Raw genomic sequence first — 21,150 nt, forward strand, 5'->3', positions numbered from 1 at the left:
GTTCTGTTAACTGTGGGATTACCTGGTTCGTAGCATATTAGTTCAGTCTTTAAGTCCACATCTGCAACCCCTTCTCTGCTCTATCCTCATCAGTTTCTGTTTGTGTATGAAATAGCCATCTACCTCCTTCTCATAAGGATACAGGTGATTACATCGGACCTACCCAAATAATACAAAATAATCTCTTCATCTCAAAATCTTTAAACTTAATCATATCTGCAAAAACTTTTTAGATATTTATTTATTTATTGCTATACTAGTAACATCACAGGTCCCAGGGATTAGCATGTGAATATCTTGGAGAGGGCCATTTCCCAGCCTACCATTGTGTGTGTGGAAGGTCAGGGTAGGCCAGGAAAAGGGCATTAAAGCAATAGAATAAAGAGAGTATCAGATGTATTATATGAAAATCTTCAAATTTACATGATCCTAATTTTTAAAAAACTGTATTATAATACATCTTGACTATGATCTTCAATACCTAGGTAATCAGAACTCGAGACAATTTTATTTAATTTTTTTAGTGTTATTGGGCTAATCCAAGAAACTTCAACATAGGAAAAGCCCGTTTTATTAGAATTCTAAAACTGAGACTTCCAAAACCAAATAGATCAATAAATATGACTCATATTATTTGCTGACTGGCCAAAAATAAGTTTATCTTTTGATGGCACTTCTAAAAACAAGTAGTGATGAACATGTGACAATGAGAAGTTGCCTTTTCAACAGTTTGCTGGAGATTATTTTCTTATTATTCATCATTTTGAGATCTATGAATTACACATCTACATCTTAGAGCCTTTTTATAAGGACAAATATACATGAACAAAAATCACTATATGATTATTAAAAAAATAAAATAACTTGTCCCTAGGCCTTTTGTTTTTTTAAATTTCAAATTAGGTGGGTGGCTACACATGAAGATGTCTTAATAGATAAACTTGTGTCATGGGGGTTTGTTGTGCATATCATTTCATCACCTAGGTATTAAGCCCAGTACCCAATAGTTATTCTTTCTGCTCCTCTCCCTCCTCTCACCCTCTCTTCCGCCAAGTAGACCCTAATGCCTGCTGTTTCCTTCTTTGTATTTAAGTTCTCATCATTTAGCTCCCACTTATAGGTGAGAACATGCTGTATTTAATGTTCTATTCCTGTGTTAGTTTGCCAAGGATAAGCATGTAAAAGTATAGTTTGGTATTTTTCACTAGTTTTTATGTTTTCTTGATGTTCAAATTTCTAATTTATTTGCATACATCCAGGGAAACGTTTCTATATAACTTAATTTATAATTATAGGTGTCTAAAGCACTTTTGGTGGCATGCTCCCAGCCTTAGGACTATAGAAATGTAAATATCTTGGCATGAAATGTTTTGCACCAGCAAAGGCAAGCAATTAGTCATATACGGGTGTTTTCATGCTGTATGAGTATGATTTTTTCAATCAAAGGGAATTATTTTTCACTCTTTACTTCAAGAAAATGGAATACCTTTGGGATACTGTTTTTATTTGGAGTTTCATAAAACTTAAAAGTCGTGTTTATATGTTCATTAAAATTACGCCCTTTGGGTGTTCTAACATTCATAGTCTGTCTTAAGAATAGTGTTTAAGCAAAATATTTTCAGGCATGATTTCCAAAAGAGTTTATATGTCTTACTAAACTAAACATTTTTATGCAAAATGGAAATTTCTAGGAATTGATCATAATATAAGCAAGAAAATTACAAAAAGTTAAATAATAGTTGAAATAAATAATAGTTGAATAACTCACAGTGCATGATTGAACTGGCACATGTTATAGAATACTTAGTGAGACGCTTTAATCAACTGAAAAAAATCGGGTAACAGAATACAGAGCAAGATTTCCATTTTATTTAAACACACATTAGACCATATATTCATAGGAAAAAGAATGGAAACCTGTATACTAAATGATATTGATGATTATATTAAATATAACATTTTCTCAATTTCCCTTTCTGATGCTCAAAATTTTAAATATTTTCTATAATAAGAAATTTCTATAAGGGGGGAAAACAATACATCTTATTTTAAAATGAATTAAATTTAATCATTAAAACATCTATGCAAATATAAAATCACAAGAAAGCCTGATCATATGACAGCAGCATTGGTAAAAAATGAGAAGGTAGAAATCTGACTTCCTCTATGATCTGCAGCATAATCTATGATTAGAACTGGATTTCTGTCACACTCTGGCTGATAACCTTATCAGAACCTTTATCCCTGACAAACTAGAAGTTATAGTAATAGTGCGTTTTTATGTAGGTATTTTTCTTAAGGGACAGGTTTATGTAGCTTGATTTAGATGTAACAGGATTTATGAATTAGAACACATGATTTACATCATAAAGTAGACTAGCATTGGTCCTAAAGGAAATAATTTGCTTTATTTGGGCCACTTTTGCTCTTCGTTTATCATAACAATAGGAAAAGAATAAGACAGTGATGAGACTGCCTAAGCAGATTAAATGCTACTGCTGTTGGAGATGAGAAAATTAAGCGGAAAATATAATGAACTTTGTGCAAATGGTAAATATTGTCCTACCATTTTGACCAGGGATGTTTGTTTTACAATCATACATTTATATCTATTAAAACACCTTCATTGTTAATATTAAAACACCTAATTGTTTAAAATTCTAAAGCTTTTTCTTGCTTAAACAAGTCTTTTTTTGTTTTTTTTTTTTTCTTTTATTTTTGAGACAGGGTCTTGCTCTGTCATCCGGGCTGGAGCGCAGTGGAGTGATCTTGGCTTACTGAAACCTCCACCTCCCAGGTTCAAGAGATCTTCCCACCTAAGCCTGCTGAATAGCTGGGATTACAGGAACATGCCACCATGCCCAGCAAAGTTTTTGTAGGGATGGGGTTTCATCCTCTTGCCTAGGCTGGTCTTGAACTCCTGGACTCAGAATCTGCCCACTTCAGCCTCCCAAAGTGCTGGGATTACAAGAATGACCACCAAGCCTGGCCAGCAGTTGTTTTTAAGACAAGATTTGTAAATGCAATGTTCCTTAGGAATGCTTCTATCGTACTTCATTAGAACTGATTATATTATTGTTATAAAAAAAAAACAGACATATTTTACAGTGAGTAGGGCAGTGTTTATTGGGTAAAAAGGTAAAAAAGGGAAACAGGAACCCTCAACAAAGCAAGAGAGTCCTGTTAGCAGGTTTTCCGCCTCACAGATTGAATTCCAAGTTACCGCACGGGAAGAAGAGAGCCAGCCTCCTCCCCACTGCAAAAGGTGGGAACTTCCCGAGGCTCCCCTGCATCCTCCCAGTGCTTAGGCCGGTTGGGTATTCTCCAGGGGCTCGTTTTTACTTAGCTGTCTCAATATGCATTAAAATTAGCAGCATGATATCTGTGATATCAGTGAGCTGATACTAGTTTTGCATCCTAGTAGAAACAATCATACCTAAAAACATTCCTATAGTTTGCATTAATTGCCAATCATTGATAAATACAAATAACATTAGAAGAGTTACTCAGTTATATCCTGTAATATTTCCCTGTAGCCTCTGTTGAAGTCACTTGCATCCAGCTGGTATTTAATAAATGTGAATTGATTCATGACTCACCTCCTTTTCTAATTAAGTTCTTAGTCGTATACTACCTTGGTCTACCTTTCTAATTATTGTATAACCCTTGACATATAATAGGGCCATGTCTCTGAGCCTAACCAATATTTTGGCCTTTCATGATTAACAGCCTTAACTAATTTTTATCTTATATAGCTAATTTGATTTCATCATTTGGAGCCACAAATACCACAGGAAGCCATGATGATTCAATTACGTTTTTTAGCTGATAGTTTTAACCATTTCACTGGATTCTCAAGTTCAATTAATCTCTCAAATGGTTCACCTGGTGCTTCAGAAATCAATTCTTAAAAGTGAATTTTATCATACAATAGAATTTTTCTCTCATCACAGATAATATCTCAAAGTTTCTATCTGAAACATAAAATATAAGATTTTCTTCACAAGAAAAAAATGAGGCTAAAACAAAATCAGTTTTATAGCAGAAAACTACAAGTTAGGTGGTATCTAGCAATTGTGATATTTTGTTATTATATTAGGCCATCTCTCCAGGGCAGAACATCTTTTCCAATTACACTCAAACTGCATGATTGTCAATTATATCACATCAACCAGCTGTAGCAACCGGGAAGAAGTTTGTACTGATCTTTATACTCTTAAATAACTATGCTGAGTAATTTTAAGAGCAGGGTGAACAATAAGGCTTATTGACAAAAAGCATAGGCCAAATTACAAGGCAGTACAAAATCTTCATCAATGTTTAGGCAACTAGGCAAAATCCAGTTACAGGATATTTGATATAGATAAGTGCCAGCTACTAAAATGAGAAAAAAATGTAGAAAAGAATAAAAAAAGAAAATAAGAGGATTAAGATAGGAGGGATAAGAAAGATAAATGAGAGAAAATTAATGAGGAAAGTTAAATGAGATAAATTAGATAAAGTCCTTTGGATAGTGATGCACAAGTAGCAATTACCCTCTGTAGCACTAGTGTGGATTTCTATGTTCATTAAAGGGGTTACACCAGTGACAGTGATCATTTTTTTTGGTAAATCTGTAATGAAGTATAGTGCATTGTGAGACTAACTGGATCGTAATGAAATATACAATTAAGTGAAAATAATGAAAGTAAATGCAAGGATATGAAAGGAACATTTGCTATATTCTTTATGTACATATCCTTCTGAATTGCTCTAGAAAAAAGGGACTAAAAAATTATTTTCTGCTCCAAAATAATTGCCAATAAATACTGTCAAGAGACAACTCATAGCTGGGCATGGTGGCATTTACCTGTAGTCCTAGCTATTCAAGAGGCTGAGGCAGGAGGATCATGGAGTCCAGGAGTTCAAGGCTGCAGTGAGCTATGACAGCACCACTGCACTCCAGCCTGGGCAGCAGAGTGAGACGCCTTCTCTAAAAAGTAAATAAATAAATAAAAATATTTTTTAAAAAGCAACTCTTAAAATAAGTATAGAAAATGCTTTATAATTATGTATTGTGCTGTTAGAAATAAACTGTTATTTTAGTGAAACGTTGGTTTCATGAAATAGCATTCATCTATAAATAATGGCATTAATATATCAAAAACCCTTAATTTAGTGAATAATATGTTGCATTAAGTAAACAAGTCTAGTTTGCAAGTTCAATATAATGGACCAATGTTTTATATCAGTTAATATGACAAGTTTGAGAGGCTGAGGCAGGCAGATAGCTTGAGCCCAGGAGTTTGAGACCAACATAGTGAAACTCTGGCTCTACAAAAAATACAACAAATTAGCCAGGCATGGTGGTGCATGCTTGTAGTTCCAGCTACCCAAGAGGCTGAGGTGGAAGGATTACCTGAACCAGGGCAGTTGAAGCTGCAGTGATCGAAGATCGTACCACTGCCTTCCAGCAGGGGTGGCAGAATGACACACCGTCTTTGGGGATTACTGTTATTTTATTTATTCATTCATTCATTCATTTTGAGATGAAGTCTTCCTCTGTCACCCAGGCTGGAGTGCAGTGGTGCAATCTTGGCTCACTGCAACCTCTGCCTCCCGGGTTCAAGTGATTCTCCTGCCTCAGTCTCCCTAGTAGCTGAGATTACAGGCATCTGCCACGATGCTTCGCTAATTTTGTATTTTTAGTAGAGACACGGTTTTGCCATGTTGGTCCACTGGTCTCAAACTGCTGACCTCAGGTGATCCACGCACCTCGGCCTCCCAAAGTGCTGGGATTACAGGCCTGAGCCACCACAACCGACCCTACTGGTTATTATTTTAACAAGAAGAGATGGTGATGTAACATAACCGTCATAAGAAAATGACAACATATAATGAAAATTCAAGTATTGTGTACTTTTCAACAGTTGATCATTCCATTCTCACTGAAGCCATGGAGTTTGCTACTACTAATAAGCCTATTTTATATTTAAGTAAACTTAATTGTAATAGGTCATATCACTTGAAGATAGCCAAAGAGCATAAAGTGACAGAACCAGACGTTAGGTTCTGAGTTCTTATTCTCTATATGCTAGTTATTTGCATATAATCCATTACCTGTCATATGGTTTCATAAAATTATTAATTTTGATGACTAAAACTTAAATTTTTCAGCTTGATTTTTAACCAAACTAAGTATAATTTACATTTATACATACATATAAATATAAGTAACTAAGTATAAATGAAGATTCCAAATTTTTATTATATTTTCAACATATACTGAAGTAATGACTGTGCCCTATATACCACATGAATACAGATAAACATGGTTAGCATTTAATAAGCATAAAATATAATTTTAGTTATGAAATTAAAAAGCTTCAACATTGACATTTTTAAATACTATATTGGAAAGAATGCTTGCCAACAACAAATTTTCAAGAGAATTTGATATGTGTAATACAGTGTCTCTCATTATCTCATCAGCCATTGCTGAAATCTTAGTATCCTGCTACTTTTGCTTTTAGTAAATGGTGTTTATTTAGCTCTCCATTATAAATAATATGGGGAAAATATGTCATTGTGCACAAAGGACATGATAAAACATTATAATCAGTCATGCTTTCTCTGTCTCTTGTAATCACTTAAGTCATTGAAACAAACTTAAATTTCTCCTTAGATCTTTGTTCTATAACTGAAGTTCCTCTCTTGCTACAGTCTGCTTGGCTCCCTGATTCTGTCTCTACATCCAGCCCTCAACTCACAGAGCTTCTCAAATTCCATATTTTGTGTTGGATCATTTAGTTTGCCCTAACATTATACTCCATTGAGCAATGCACACATTAAGCAGTTAGATAAAACCACCTCCTTTAGAAAACAGTTGAGTTATCATTTATTGTTACATAAACTCCTCACATAGAGCTCTCACTCCTCATACTACATGAATGATCATAGTAATCTAATAAAAACTGGGTCTGAGAGGGAAGAATGGGTTCTGCATCAGAAAATAATACAATTTTCTCCATATTGCTACTTATTCATGGACTTATGAAATATTGTCTTAATACCTATTTTGTGCAAAGTACTAAGTTAGGAACCTAGGAACATAAAAATTAAAAAGTAGTCTTTTAAGGAGCTTACCATTGTGCATTGGAGAAAATATGCAAATAATCAGATATAAGACATTTCATATGAAATTAGGAGAAACAAAATTTATTGCAGAACTAAGTAGGGCTCAGGAAATTCTTGTTCATGAAGGAGGTGATATTTGAATTAACCTTTTAAAGAAATGATAGGTGGTAAGAAGAGTGCCTAGGGGAAAGTAAAAGTATTCAAAAATACATGGATAATTGTTGGGAGAAAAGCTGAGTGTTGAGAGAAGCTGAGGCAGGGCTTGCATGTCTGACACAATGTAAAAGAGCCTTGGAACATGTCCAGGGTCCAGAGTCTAAAACCCTTTGTGATCTTTGGAACACCAAGCTCTATGCCAAAGGGCAGAAGGCTGCCCTGACACACCACAATCAAAGCCCAGGGCATAAAACCCCTCGTGGCTTGGATAGAATCCAGGGCTCATGGCTCTGGATTGTGTCTAGACTTGCTAGCTCTTTGTTCCTTGCCCTCCCAGGATCGATTGTATCTTGAGTTAAAAGAACCTACTCTCCATTATCTCAAGTAGCAGAATATGTTCCATATGCTTCAAAGGAAATACTAAACCATCACAGCTGTAGATCATACACTTGCCCTTTCAATCCCCACATTCTCACCACCTGTTTCTTTGTTTGAGCACCAATAAATAGACTGGGCTTCCAGAGCTTGGGGCCTTTGCGACCTCCACACTCGCGGTGGCCCCCTGGACCCACTTTCTCTCTCAAACTGTCTTTTCTCATTCCTTTGATTCTGCCAGATTTTGTCACCCCCACAACCTGGTGTTGGGTCTGATCACCCCAACAATAATACACAAAAGGCACAGAGGTGGGAAATAACTTTCCATCTACATGGAAGAGCAAATAATATATGTGTCCGGAATTGAGGATTACTCCAGAGGTCAACTGAAACACATATGTTGTCTCAAAAGATAACAAGTTGCAAGATCATGATCATGATCATGGAGGTTCGTGAAGCATAAATTAAAGATGTTGGAACTCACCTAGAAAGGATGGGAGCCACTGGCATTTGTTTAGAAGGGAAGTGACATGATACCATCTTGTTCCACTTTTTAAAAATTCATACCTGCTCTTTCCTTTGTTTCCAGGACCCTCCCATGAAAGCCCTTCCAACCCCCCATGCTTTTAAGTCCATTCATTTTAAGCTTGATTCATCTCTTCTGGAAGGTGTTTCTTAACCTCTTTTGTTAAGCTTTGCAGATTCTTTTTCCCAGAACAGGTTATGTACTCCTCTCATTTTCCTTCCTTGTGCTCAGACTTTATATATTTTTATGATTCCTGTATAATAATGATCTATTTTTTAAAAATCTATCACCCTCACTTGATTTGAGTTCAGGAGGAATTCATCATTGGCCTCTGTATTCTCAGTGTCTTGCTAGCATGTTGCCTTCTGGGTGCTTCATACATTTTAGCTGACTGAATGATCAGAACTATATCTTAGTAAGAAAATCTGTCATCATTAAAGAAGGTACACTAAAGAGAAAATAGAATAAATTTAGGGACACTAGCTAGATGGTCACTGTAATGGGAGATAGTGAAATGATAAAATAAGAAGGTGAATGGAGATGTGAAAAGGAGACACCAAAGAGAGAAAGCTGATTAGAATGGGACAGAGGCAGAAAGACTGATTTGAAGATTATCCTTGACAACTTGGGAAAAGGTTATACATTGTCCTACATGGGGATGGTTTTGCTAAGGAAACTGTGAGTTTTCTTTTGGTGAGTTTTATCTGACATGTATGTTAGAGCATTGAATTTTTTTTAGATGTCTAGAAACTATAATTATTCACTCTTAAAACAAAAATGTGGATTACTATTTTTTGTCTTAAAACCAAAAAATTTATCCTGAAGTAGATTTGAGCTATAATACTATGAGTCTGTAACAGTAAGGAAAAAAAAAAAAAACTCAACAGTCCAGTCTGGCCAATGTGACAAAACCCCATCCCTAATGAAAATACAAAAATTAGCTGGGTGTGGTGGCATACACCTGTAGTCCCAGCTACTTGGGAGGCTGAGAGTGCAGAATCACTTGAACCCAGGAGAAAGAGGTTGCAGTGAGCTGAGATCATGCCACGGCACTTCAGCCTGGGTGACAGAGTGAGACTTTGTCAAAAAAAAAAAAAAAAGAAAGAAAAGGAAAAAAAAGGGGGAAAAAAAACTCAACAGAGATAAACGTACATCTAATCCTGTTCCTTAGAGAGAAGCAATATCTAACCTTTCCCACTAATCTTATATTTGGGTGTGCAAAAGTTCAAGTTTTATTTGAATCATACTCGACTGATTCCAAATTAATTATATGTTATTTTTCTCTCGCTTCTCTACAGTATGCTGTCTGGCTAGTCCTCTGGGTTACGTGGAATGTGTTTGTTATCTGCTTCTATTTGGAGGCTGGGGACCTCTCAAAGGTAATTTACCCCTAATTTGCCTGGGTCATCAGTAGTGTGTTAGCAAGTGTCTTCCTAAGTAAGGCAGAGTCTCATCCTGTGCTGCTTGCTTAGATGCACCTCAATGAAAGTAAAATGAAAGGTGTCTTGATTTATATTTCTGCATTTTTCTCTTAAAAATATGTTTAGTGAGTCACAAAAATGTACTTTTTCTTAAGCAAAACTAATGTGAAATGTTGATTATTATAGTGACCAGTGTACTTTAAAACATTAACCCCTGAGACATTTCTGAAGCAAAATGTGAATTAAAAAAAAAATCTTGAAGATTTCTGAAATCACTTAGTTTGCTTATTACTCTGCAAAACATTTTCATTATTGATTTTAAATAGCAGTGCAATAATTTAACAGTTAATGGGCTTTGGTTGAATGAAATCCTTACTAGAGGGATATAATATGTTACAGAAATGAATAAAATAAACCCTTTATTCTAAAAAGGCTAGGAAAACTAAATACTTGCTTTTTTCACTCAGTTTTTTTTTGCTCTGTATGTGTGTATCTTGCTACTATATTTTTCACATGGATACCCTTACTACTCAAAGAGCATAGACTTTAGATCTCAAAAACCATCATCCTTCTATTAGAATGCAATTGACAACAAATAAGTAAAATGAGGTAATCCATTCAAGGTAGTAGCAAATTCTGACTCTTGAGAGAGTTTCAAACTTGTATGTACTTCCTCGTATTTAAAACTTCAAAACATAAAAATTGTAAAAATATTCTTTTACTTACCCTGTATTAGAGCAGAAGGTCCCTGGAAACATGTTGATGTTTTTAAAACCTAGAGATACTTGCGTGCTTTAAAAGACCAAGACAGCTAAAAAAAATTTTTTTAAAGAAAATTCCTCAGGAACTACTTTTGCCTTGTCAAGCTATATATTTTGGCAGGAGAGAGAAGAGGAGAATGATAATACACATTTATGATCCTAAATGCAGGAGTTCCACAAAACACTCAGCATGTGCTGTTCATTATTTAACTGTGATATGTGGCTTTATATCAAGTGAAAATCATCTTGATTTGTGTTTATTCAATGACAAAAGATGAAGGATAAAATAAGATGACATCATGATATGAGAGAGAACCAAAGCTTCTGGAATGTGTAAATTTATGATCAGAATGTGGACAAGTCCTCACCATGGCTGACAAAATCTCCCTAGAGGATGCCATTTCTGTGTTTCTTGCAGGGCATCGTTCCCCACACTCTGGTTAGCAGGCAGTCTTTTCAGGAAGGTGCCGTGACCAATGAAAAGAAATTGTTCAGTGGCTCTAGGAGGGACCCAGACAGGATTGCTGCTGAAAACTCACATTCGCCTCAGTGTAAGAAAAGCAGACATGCTTTTCCAAGGATTTGAATTCCTTGCCCAATTTATATATCTCTGCTACTCTATAATCCACTTTCTTCAAAGAAGTTCCACAGTAGGATGACTTTTAATGATATTTTCAATTTTAAATAATCACCTTAAAAATTGTAAGGCAGGTGTTCAGACATATTGCCTGAGTAAAATGATCCAGCAGATCAGAGAATTTGTTTAATATTAAGAAAAGAGAGAAAGAGATTTGAGCAAAGCTGGCTGCACAAATGTTCTGTAATTGTGTTCACTGCTCCACATGATGACTGCGGGCACAGAATAAAGCTCATGACTTCATGACCTTGGATACAGGCATTGAAAACACAGCCAGGGCGCTAAGAATTCTTCCAATGTACACGGGCAGATAATGACTATCCCCTGGCAATAAAACAGTTAATCTTTTATTTTCTTCTCATCCTATAAACTAAGGCTAGGCTGTGCAGAGCACATAAAAATTTAATAATTTCCCTTTTAACAAATAATCTAAAAGAAAACCATAAAGGGCAAAGTTATATAGTTATCTGTACTGGGTTTTCCTCTCTTTCCTGTTCAAAGGGTTTGAAAAAAGGTGTATTTATACCATTTAATTCTTTAGTTGTTATAACTGCCTCATATTCTTCAAGTAATACAGTGCTAGAAGGAAGCAATGGTAATGGAAAAATGTACAGAAAGATAGAAATTCAAAAATGGTACACATGAAACTTCTGATAATACTAAAAGAATGTAAACCATTGTTTTTCTCAATCCACCAAAAAAAAAAAAAAAAATAGTTTGAATGTGTCTAACCTATGAATGGATCAGTTAGTTTGAGGCTGAGGGAGACGTTTGTGAAGTAGAATCAGGGTTGAAATTTTGTGGGCTTTATATATGTGAAAGAGATGTATTTATTTCCATGAAATCTTTTGTAAAGAGGTGATGGCTTCATAATTGATATTGGTAAGAGGTAATAAAATGTGGTAAACCATTAAGGTAAATTTTTGTTACCTGATTAGAGTTTAGAACTTTGTGCTGTCTTCTCTGCTTTTTCTAATGAACTATCTGCAATATGCTTCTGAGTGAAACGGAAATTATAGTGATCAACCAACTGCCTGTGTACATTCATATTGAAGTGACTTAATTTCAATAATGTGATACACAGGACTAACCCTTTTGATTGTGCTTTCTTTGTATACATAGGGATATAGTTAATACATTTTCTTCATTGAAAATTCTATGAAAATCCAACATTGTTATTAAAATTTCAAATAGCATATTTTAATTATAGTGTCCATAAAATCTAAGGAAAAATAAAAATAATCCACTGGAGAAACTTTTAAATATTATATCATAGTTAAATTAACAAAATAATGGGAATATAATATAAAATGATACATAAGATGATAGCAGCAAATAAACATACACATTTAATATAATTGTAATTATTTCTGCTTATGCTAATGCATGAGATATTAGTGTTGAAACTAAATATCCTAAAGCATTTAGCGGTGTGTAACTTCCTGGGTTGATATTTTCGTAGATGTCCTGTTAAGGAAACTGAGAAAAAATTAGTCTGTAACCTGAAGTGTCTGGTAACTGTTTGAAATTGCCTTTGAGCATCAAATGTGACTTGGGCTATTGAATTAATAGTTTTGACAATTGCTCATATAGCCTTATTATTCTGTTGTATTATTCTTGGCAATTGTGGTTCTCTTGATCATATATCAAATAGAGAGAAATAAGAACTAACCTCAGCCATCAACTGAGTTGAGTTATTTTCAACACAGGAGAGATATGCCATTTGTTCTGAAGTAATTTTTAAGTTGAAAGTATATAGCAGTAAGAAGGAAAACACATATAATATGGTAATTAATCTATTCAGTTCATCTGGGAGAAAAAAATTTATTGTATTATTTTTTTGAATAGTAATACAAAGGGAAGGAAACTTAGTGGTCTTCTGATTGTCTGTAAAAACCTATATTATATTGCATATGATAAAATTATAAATTACTCAGGCTGAAATTATATACTTACACTTTTCTTCATATTACTATTTTCAGATATGTTTCTACCTTTATAATGTATGGGGCACCATTAGTGAATGATGTGCCTAACTTTACAAATAAAACAATAAACTTACAGAGCATGAAGGATAAACCAAGGGATTATTGTACACTTAAAACAACACAATTTGTCTTTATTTAACCCTTTGGACTAGGGGATGCAGGTATATCTCTCTCAGATTTCGCTATAGTGACAGAAATTTATACCTAATGTATGTTTCAGAATGAATGCATCCTAGAAAGCTGTCATATTTTAATAATTTTGATAGTTGATTCAGAGATCTAGATGTAACTTATTAATTTACAAATTTGTTATATAAAAAAGTCATGTAACAATGTGGCTTATTTAAGCTTTAGGGAATAAAATTGCACTCTTGTGAATGTTAAGAGACAGGAAGGAGATAAAACCTGTCATATACCGTAGGCTATAGGGAACAAATCCTTAAAACCAGATGCAAGTGCAATGTGGAATAATGTACCGTTCCAACAATCTCAGTTTTATTTCTTCTGTAACAAAATGAATAATTCATTTAGAAAGATATCAGATATTTGGATTCTTTTGCTCAATCAAATCAATGCTTGTAACAAAATTTGCTTTTCTGACCTCATATGTAAAAAGATGGTATGCAGAGAAATATGTTATAATCTTTTTTATTTGAAAAAATAACTCTTCTTCTTTACTTTCTTCATGAGATAAAAATATATGAGCAATCACTATTAAACAAAGACTACCTATAATAATTGATTTAAGATAAAATTTAACAAATATAATGACAATATATTGGGTTCATTTTTTTTAATTTTGATTTTCTTAATGTAAAATTTATATATCTGAGAAAATTTCAATTAACGATTACTAAACTAATTAGAAAAATTTTTATTTCCCAACTATCAAAGCAGATTTTTGCCTGATGATGCAGGGAAAGATATTCGACCTGTTATTAATAATTAAATATAATGTAACTCTTTCCCAAATCTAGAAATGAACCAACCAGTTAGAATTTAGTCAGTCACCATCTCCTTTCTCTTGTTTTCCTTTATACTTCATTGAATTAAACTGATTATTTCCTCATTTCTTAAATTCATTTTTCTTTATTTTCTATTTCCTTTTAATATCTTTAAAGGGAGGAAAAGAGTCCATGAAATGTTCTTATTCTGTCTCCATTCTTTTACTTGAAAATGCCATTCACTGACATAAACTATAATCTTTATACATATGTCTACCAGATTCATATCTTCAGTCTTGACCTTGTTGCTAAGTTAACATGTCACATCTCCAACTTCCTGCTGGTGTCAAGCCAATTCTATTGTCACCTTAAATTCAAAATGTCCAAAAGGATTTATCATCATCCCCAAAGAATCCAACTTCTTTTATTCACTTTCTACTAAGAGAAGAAAAAAGAGAATAAAGCAAAATTTATTTTGTAAAAAAATGAATAAAAGAGGAAAAATAATTTTATTATCGTTTTTGAGATAGAGTCCTGCTCTGTCATCCAGGCTGGAGTGCAGTGGTGCAATCTCAGCTCACTGTAGCCTCTGCCTCCTGGGTACAAGCAATTTTCCTGCCACAGCCTCCCAAGTAGCTGGGATTACAGGTGTGTGCCACCACACTAAGCTAATTTTTGTATTTTTAGTAGAGATGGGGTTTTGCCATGTTCACCAGGCTGGTCTGGAACTCCTGACCTCAAGTGATCTGCCCTCATTGGCCTCCCAAAGTGTTGGGATTACAGGCGTGAGCCACCACACTCGGCCAGAATGTTTTATATGAACTATCAAAATCCTTATATAAATTGACCAAGAGATAAAGCAAGAAATATATATTTGTATAATTTATCTAGTACTTCTGTGTGTATATATATTGTAAACTTTAGATACCAATAAGTTGAAAACAACAGAGATCTGTTAAAGTAATGACTACTCAAAAAAGGTTATATTCCAAAAAGATCAGCTGGCTTTGTAAACGTGCTATACCCTGGGTGCATTTGTTGTTTCTGGTTGAGGCAGGAGGCTAAGATTTCAGGCTTAACATCCTGTTGAATGCTATTTTTTGGCAAATGTATAAATCAGCATAGCTTTGAGGGAGGAGGTCTAAAGCACATAGGCAATTTTTCTGTTAAGGCATTAGGGAAATTCTGTACTAGGCTAAAAATATAAATGGAAAACTCTGTAAATGCATAATAAAAATTTTTCAGCAGTCATGCCAAATTAGTTTGAAGACAGGGAAGGACTCTATAGAATAAACTAGACTTTCATGTGAAAAGACCTGAAGAACAAGCCAGGGGCAAACCAAGTACAGACTGAAGATTACCAGAACTAAATCCAGACACAACTCAGCACAATTCTTGATTGAAATTAGCTGATTACCCGTCACTTTATCTCTCTAGTTGAGAGAAAAAAGAAACATCTTAGGATAAAGATACCATTATTTTAGACATTTACAATTTATTTATGTGCATGACATCAGGCAATTGAAAATCATTACAGATGCTAAAAGAAAGAATGTAATGATTGAAAGAGAAGAAGATACACAATTGAAATAGACCAAGAGATGATTCAGATATTTTAATTATCTGATGAAGATTTTTAAAAACACATGCACAATATATTAAAGAAAATAAATGGGAAAACTAGAACTAATTCATTGAAAGAGAAAGAATTTACCCCCCGAGAGCTGGAATTTATGTAAAGAATGAAATGGAAATTCTAAGACTTAGAAATATAATATCTAGAAGCAAGAACTCATTAAGTAAGTTTAATAGTAGATTTAAAAGAATAGAATTTATAATTAAGGAACTTGAGAAATAATTTATTAAAATTTTCCAAACTAAAGCACAGAAAAGGGTTAAAAATACTAAAAAAAGAGAGAAAAGAATGTCAAAAACATGTGGGTTCAACAAAAGATTCAATATGCACATTATTGAACTAACGGGATAAAAAAACAGAATTGGATAGAAGCAATATCTGAAGTGAAGATGGCAGAAAGTTTTCCAAAATTAATTAGTAACGTCAACCCACAGATTCAAGAATACTTTAATATTTCAAGTGTAATCAAGGAAAACAGATTTAGGTATAGATGAATAGAAGCGTTAAAAATCTAAATTAAAGAGAAAATTATAAAAGGCGCACAAAGATAAAAGACCCAAAGACCCAAAAGAACAGAAAAAGACTGACAGTTGACCTTTCAACAGGAAGACAATTGAATGACATCTTTAAAGTGCTTTAAAATGCCAACCTAGAATTCTTTAACCTGCAAAAATATTCTTCAACAATTAAGATGAAATGAAAGCATTTTTCAACAACACCTAAGTTAAATAATTATTAGCAAACTTTAACTGAAGGAAATACTAAAGGTAGTTATTTAGGCAGAATGAGAAAAAAACACCCCAGAGAGAAAAATTGAATTTTAGGAAGGAAAGAAGATATTAGAAAGAATAACACAGGTGGTATTGTTAAACACAAAACAATAGCAATAAAATCTTTGAGGATGTAAATGTTTGGAAAATTAAAATTCATTACAACAATAACACAAAAGGTAGAAAGGAGCTAAAGTGTTCTAAGGTTCTAGCATTATTATAGAAATGTTAATGGTAATATTTATGTTAGATTATAATAGTTCAGGACTAGTAATTTCTAGGGTAACTACTAAAAGACAGCATAACTCCTAAAAACTAACTATAGCTGAAAAATTAAATAACAAAAGTCATTGATTAGCCTAAGCAATGCTAAGAAGGAAGAAATGCTAAGAACAACAGAGAGGGTCAATAAGAAAAAAATATCAAGATGAGTGCTGTAATCTTAAATATATCAATAAATATATTAAATGTAAATGTACTAATACTCCAATTAAAAGGCTGCTAAGATTGTTGGTCTGGATAAAGACACAAAACCCAAATGTATGTTATCTATAAGAGATATGCCTTAAATAGGATTTAAATTATAAGTTAAGAACAAGGAAAAATCTGTTCCTGTAAACACAAATGTAATTTTTGTAGATTTGTGATGTAGTAATTTTAATATAAGATGAGGTAATGTTTAAGGCAGGAAACATTACTAAAGATAAAGGGGAAAATGTCATAATGATAAAAAGGTAAATCTACATGAAGATGTTGCAATTCAACATTAACTGAATAAAATAATACAGCTTCAAAGTATATGAAGTAAAATTAATAGAATTAAAAGGAGAAAGAGCCATATCCACAATCACAGTGGGAAACGTTTACACTGCTCTCTGGATATATCAATCAGATGAAAATGCAATAAGGATATAGAATATCTATATAAACAGTTAAAAAACTTGATATAATTGACATATATATTACACTCCACCAAACAAAAGGGTTTTCAAAGGCATATAGAATATTCAATCATAATTATTCAAAATGTAGAATAGTCAAATTATAGAATGATTTGCAATTATTCAGCAAGTATTGTCTGACAACTATAGAATTAAGCTAGAAAATCTGCAACTGTGTGGAAATTAAGCAATACGCTTCTGAACCTATGGACCTAATATGTTGGAATGGAGTTTAGAAAGTATTTTGAACTCAATAAAAATGAATTTATGCTAAAAAAAAAAACTTGGTGTTGTGAAATTACAGAAATGCTTAAAGGAAAAAATATGACCTTAAAGGGAGATATTAAAAGAGAACAAATGCTCAAAACTCAATGATCTTAACTTCCGTAGCCAGAAGCTAGTGAGAGAACAACAACCGAAACTTCTCTAAAGTGAAACTTTCTAATAACAAGGACAATAGCAGAACTCAATGCATATACAATAGGGGAAAAGAAACAATAAAGCCAAATTGCCTTTTAGTGTTTATAAAATTGAGGAGGTCCTTATCAATAGTGATTAAATGAAAAAATAAGTAAAATCACATTTTGCTAATATGACAAATAACTCTGTAGATGATTGGAGAGAGAGTACATTATGAACAAGTTTAAACCAATATATTTGACAATCAGGGTGAAATAGACAAATTCTTTGGATACCACAACTTGAAATAAATTAAAAATCTGAAGACCTTTTTATCCATTACATAAATTGTATCATTAATCAAAACCTTTTGACAGAAAAAAAAAAAAAAAAAACACTTTGTGTTCACATGATTTCACTGAAAAATTCTCAAAAATGTTTAGGAATGTTGTATTACCAATATACACAAATTATTTCTAAGAATACAGCAGAAATGCCTCCCATCTCATCTTTTGAGGCCAGTATAACCTTACTTATTGGGGAAACGTGTGATTGTCAAATGACAGATTACTGAATTGAAATGTAATAATAGACCAGGCACGGTGGCTCATGCCTATAATCCCAGAACTTTGGGAGGCTGAGGCGCGTGGATCACCTGAGCTACACCAGCCTCGGCAACATGGTGAAACCCCATCTCTACCAAAAATACAAAAAATTAGCCAGTTGTGGTGGTTCCCACCTGTATTCCCAGATACTCAGGAGGCTGAGGTGAGAGGATTGCCTAAGCCCAGGAGGTACAGGCTGCAGTAAGCTGAGGTCGTGCCACTGCAATCCAGCCTGGGTGAGAGAGTGAGACCCTGTCTCAAAAAAAAAAAAGTAATAAATAAGAATTTTAAAATGCTGAATAACTCTCCATAAATTTATAAATAATTATGATATTATTTCCCACACTGTATTGTAATATGTATTTATGTTTCCATCTCTCCTTGAATTTGCTAAAAGACCACGCATCATCGTTATTCAGGCGAATGCCACTGAGCCACCACACAGTAGTGAGGAATTACAGAATCAGTTAAGAGAATTTTAGATGTTTATAAATAAGCCCATTTGATGTGTCATAAAACAAATGCAACAAGTTATTCTTATCAATATCTTCTAATTACATGTTTCTTTAACTATCCCTTCTTCAATGTTGGAATCATGTTTTATGCATCGCCTGGATCAAGGAAAATGTCAGGCACATGAACGATGCTCACTGGAATGAAATCAAATGGTAATAGAGTGGACTTCACTAATTGCCTAGATCTACAAATACAGCTGCTGGGGACTTTTTCTTCTCCTCCACTATTGCGTGGATAATGCGGTCTACACCTCTCAGGTCAATTCCAGCACTCTGCGGTGGTAGCAAGCAAAAGGAAAGTAATCCCAGCATTAGGTCACCTCAAATTAGGGCTCTTGAAAACTAACCCTTATATAATTCACCTTGACATCTTTTTAATTATAGATTATGATTCTCTTAGAGTAAGGCCTAAGTTATTGCATCCCTAACTGCTATGTGATGACATTCTTGTTTGCCTATCAAACATATTTTGAGTTGTAAGGATTTAATTACTGGGAACTTTGACATAGGGCACAAGGTAAGTTCTTGATTTCTGGCCATCCTTTGAATCAGGGATCCTAGGGTACATCTTGATAATTGTGCATAAACAAATTCATCACCTGATGTAATACTTACTGCTGATACCACCCAAGATATCAAGTGAAATAACCAAGTAGATTACCCAGAACTCTAAGGAGAACTTAGGCTTAAATTCTTCCTTTAATTCCCAAGTTATATTATGCTGCTTTTGTGTGGTAAAATTCTTTTAGAAATGTCCCCAAGCCTTTCTCCAAGGTGGATCTGACTCCAAAATGTATCCAGACATGCCTCTAGTTTTCTTTATTTTCTTTATAATTGAATTTTCAGAAGCTAAAGATCTTAATTTTTAGGATATTCTTTGGTTGAAAACTAAAACTATGCTTGCATATTTCCACACAAATGTTGACTTTCCTGACCCTTGTGGTTAAAACAATGTAAACCATTTAATAGTTCTCCTGTTTCCTCTCATAACTGAGTTGCATTCTTTCCCTCCACAAGATCTAGATGGCAGCTATAGTTCCTATGACTATGAATGAACTGTGTTAATTTGTACTATCTTACTTTGACATCTTTCCCTATTCTTAAAACCGCTTTCAGATTCCCCAGGGGATGTCAAGAACCCCATTTTCTTTTTTGAGGGCCTCAAAAAATTTCATGGGTATTGAAAGAGGGTCCTTCCAAACAGAAGAGTCCCCCAAGCATCCGCAAAGTTTTGGAACATGAGCAAGCATTATTTCCTCTGGGTGATTCATAGGCACCAAGCATGTAAAATGTTAGTAGAAGGTCCTCCTAAAGAGCGATGAGAACAGACAACCAGAGTTGTCTGAAACTCAGCCATCTTCACAAGATGATCTGTTACTCATTCAAAGGCATACCTGACCCAATTACTGCAACTTCTTACTCCGTTCTCTCTGGAAATGGACTTTTATGGTTTTATCTGTTCTCTTTTCAAACTGTTAGTAAAAAAATAAACCAAGTGCAGTTTCCCTTACCCAACATTTCTTTCTCAGCAACATTTTACTCTTTCATGAATCAAAGGCTTTGGTTTCAAAGCTATTATTTCTGATGCGGTCTTTGAGAGGCTCTTTTGAAAAATAAAATAAAAATCAAGCACCAACCATTTCTTTCTTTTTGCATTCCTATGAAAACAATGCTAATTATCTTTGAAGCAACGAGGATATCACTAACTCAGAAGAGAAAGTTTGCAAAGCATAAGTATAAAAATTAAAAGCACAGATAATAACATTCCAAGATAGTGTCCTGCTGGAAATAAAACAATAGCAAATATGAACATGACCTAAGCAATTACCATCCTTGTTTGTCTCTAAAGCCCACTCTATGGGAATTATTCTAGGGTAGTAATTTTTATTTTATGCCCAGTTTTAAAAAGCTGTGCTTGTATAGGTTTATTGTTTATGGAGCCATGCAAAATTACAAGAATACATTTGCATTAAGAGTTCCATGGCTTTAAATTTAAAAATATTTGAATTTTAAAAAGTGAAACCACTGTAATGTTCTGAAAACCTTGAAATAATTGGTCCACATTGCAATTATTTCCTATTAAATGGCCCCTTAGGTCAAGCTTGTCCAAATCACAGCCTGCAAGTTGCACGCGACCCAGGACGGCTTTGAGTGTAGCCCAACACACATTTGTAAACTTTCTTAAACATTGTGAGTTTTTTTTATGTGATTTATGTTTTTAGCTCATCAGCTACAGTTAGTGTTAGTATATTTTATGTGATCCCCAAGACAATTATTTTTCTTGCAGTGTGGCCCAGGGAAGCCAGAAGATTGGGCACCATGCCTTACATCCTGAAATAGTTTAAAATTTACCTGAAAAG

General features: G+C 33.9%; 1 protein-coding gene across 2 annotated transcripts in view; it reads left to right on the forward strand.

Moving 5' to 3' along the window:
* NKAIN2 (sodium/potassium transporting ATPase interacting 2) overlaps positions 1 to 21,150 on the forward strand; it is a 1,030,851-nt gene that overhangs the window by 548,870 nt on the left and 460,831 nt on the right. For both annotated transcript variants that reach the window (XR_499978.3, XM_038000565.2), the window contains exon 3: positions 9,472 to 9,552. Coding sequence is in view for 1 of the 2 variants with exons in the window: in XM_038000565.2 (XP_037856493.1) it covers positions 9,472 to 9,552 (81 nt within the window). In the remaining variant the exon portion in view is untranslated. The remainder of the gene's footprint in view (positions 1 to 9,471; positions 9,553 to 21,150) is intronic.

The sequence above is a fragment of the Chlorocebus sabaeus genome, chromosome 13, assembly GCF_047675955.1.
Source record: "Chlorocebus sabaeus isolate Y175 chromosome 13, mChlSab1.0.hap1, whole genome shotgun sequence".
Classification (NCBI taxonomy): Eukaryota; Metazoa; Chordata; class Mammalia; order Primates; family Cercopithecidae; genus Chlorocebus; species Chlorocebus sabaeus.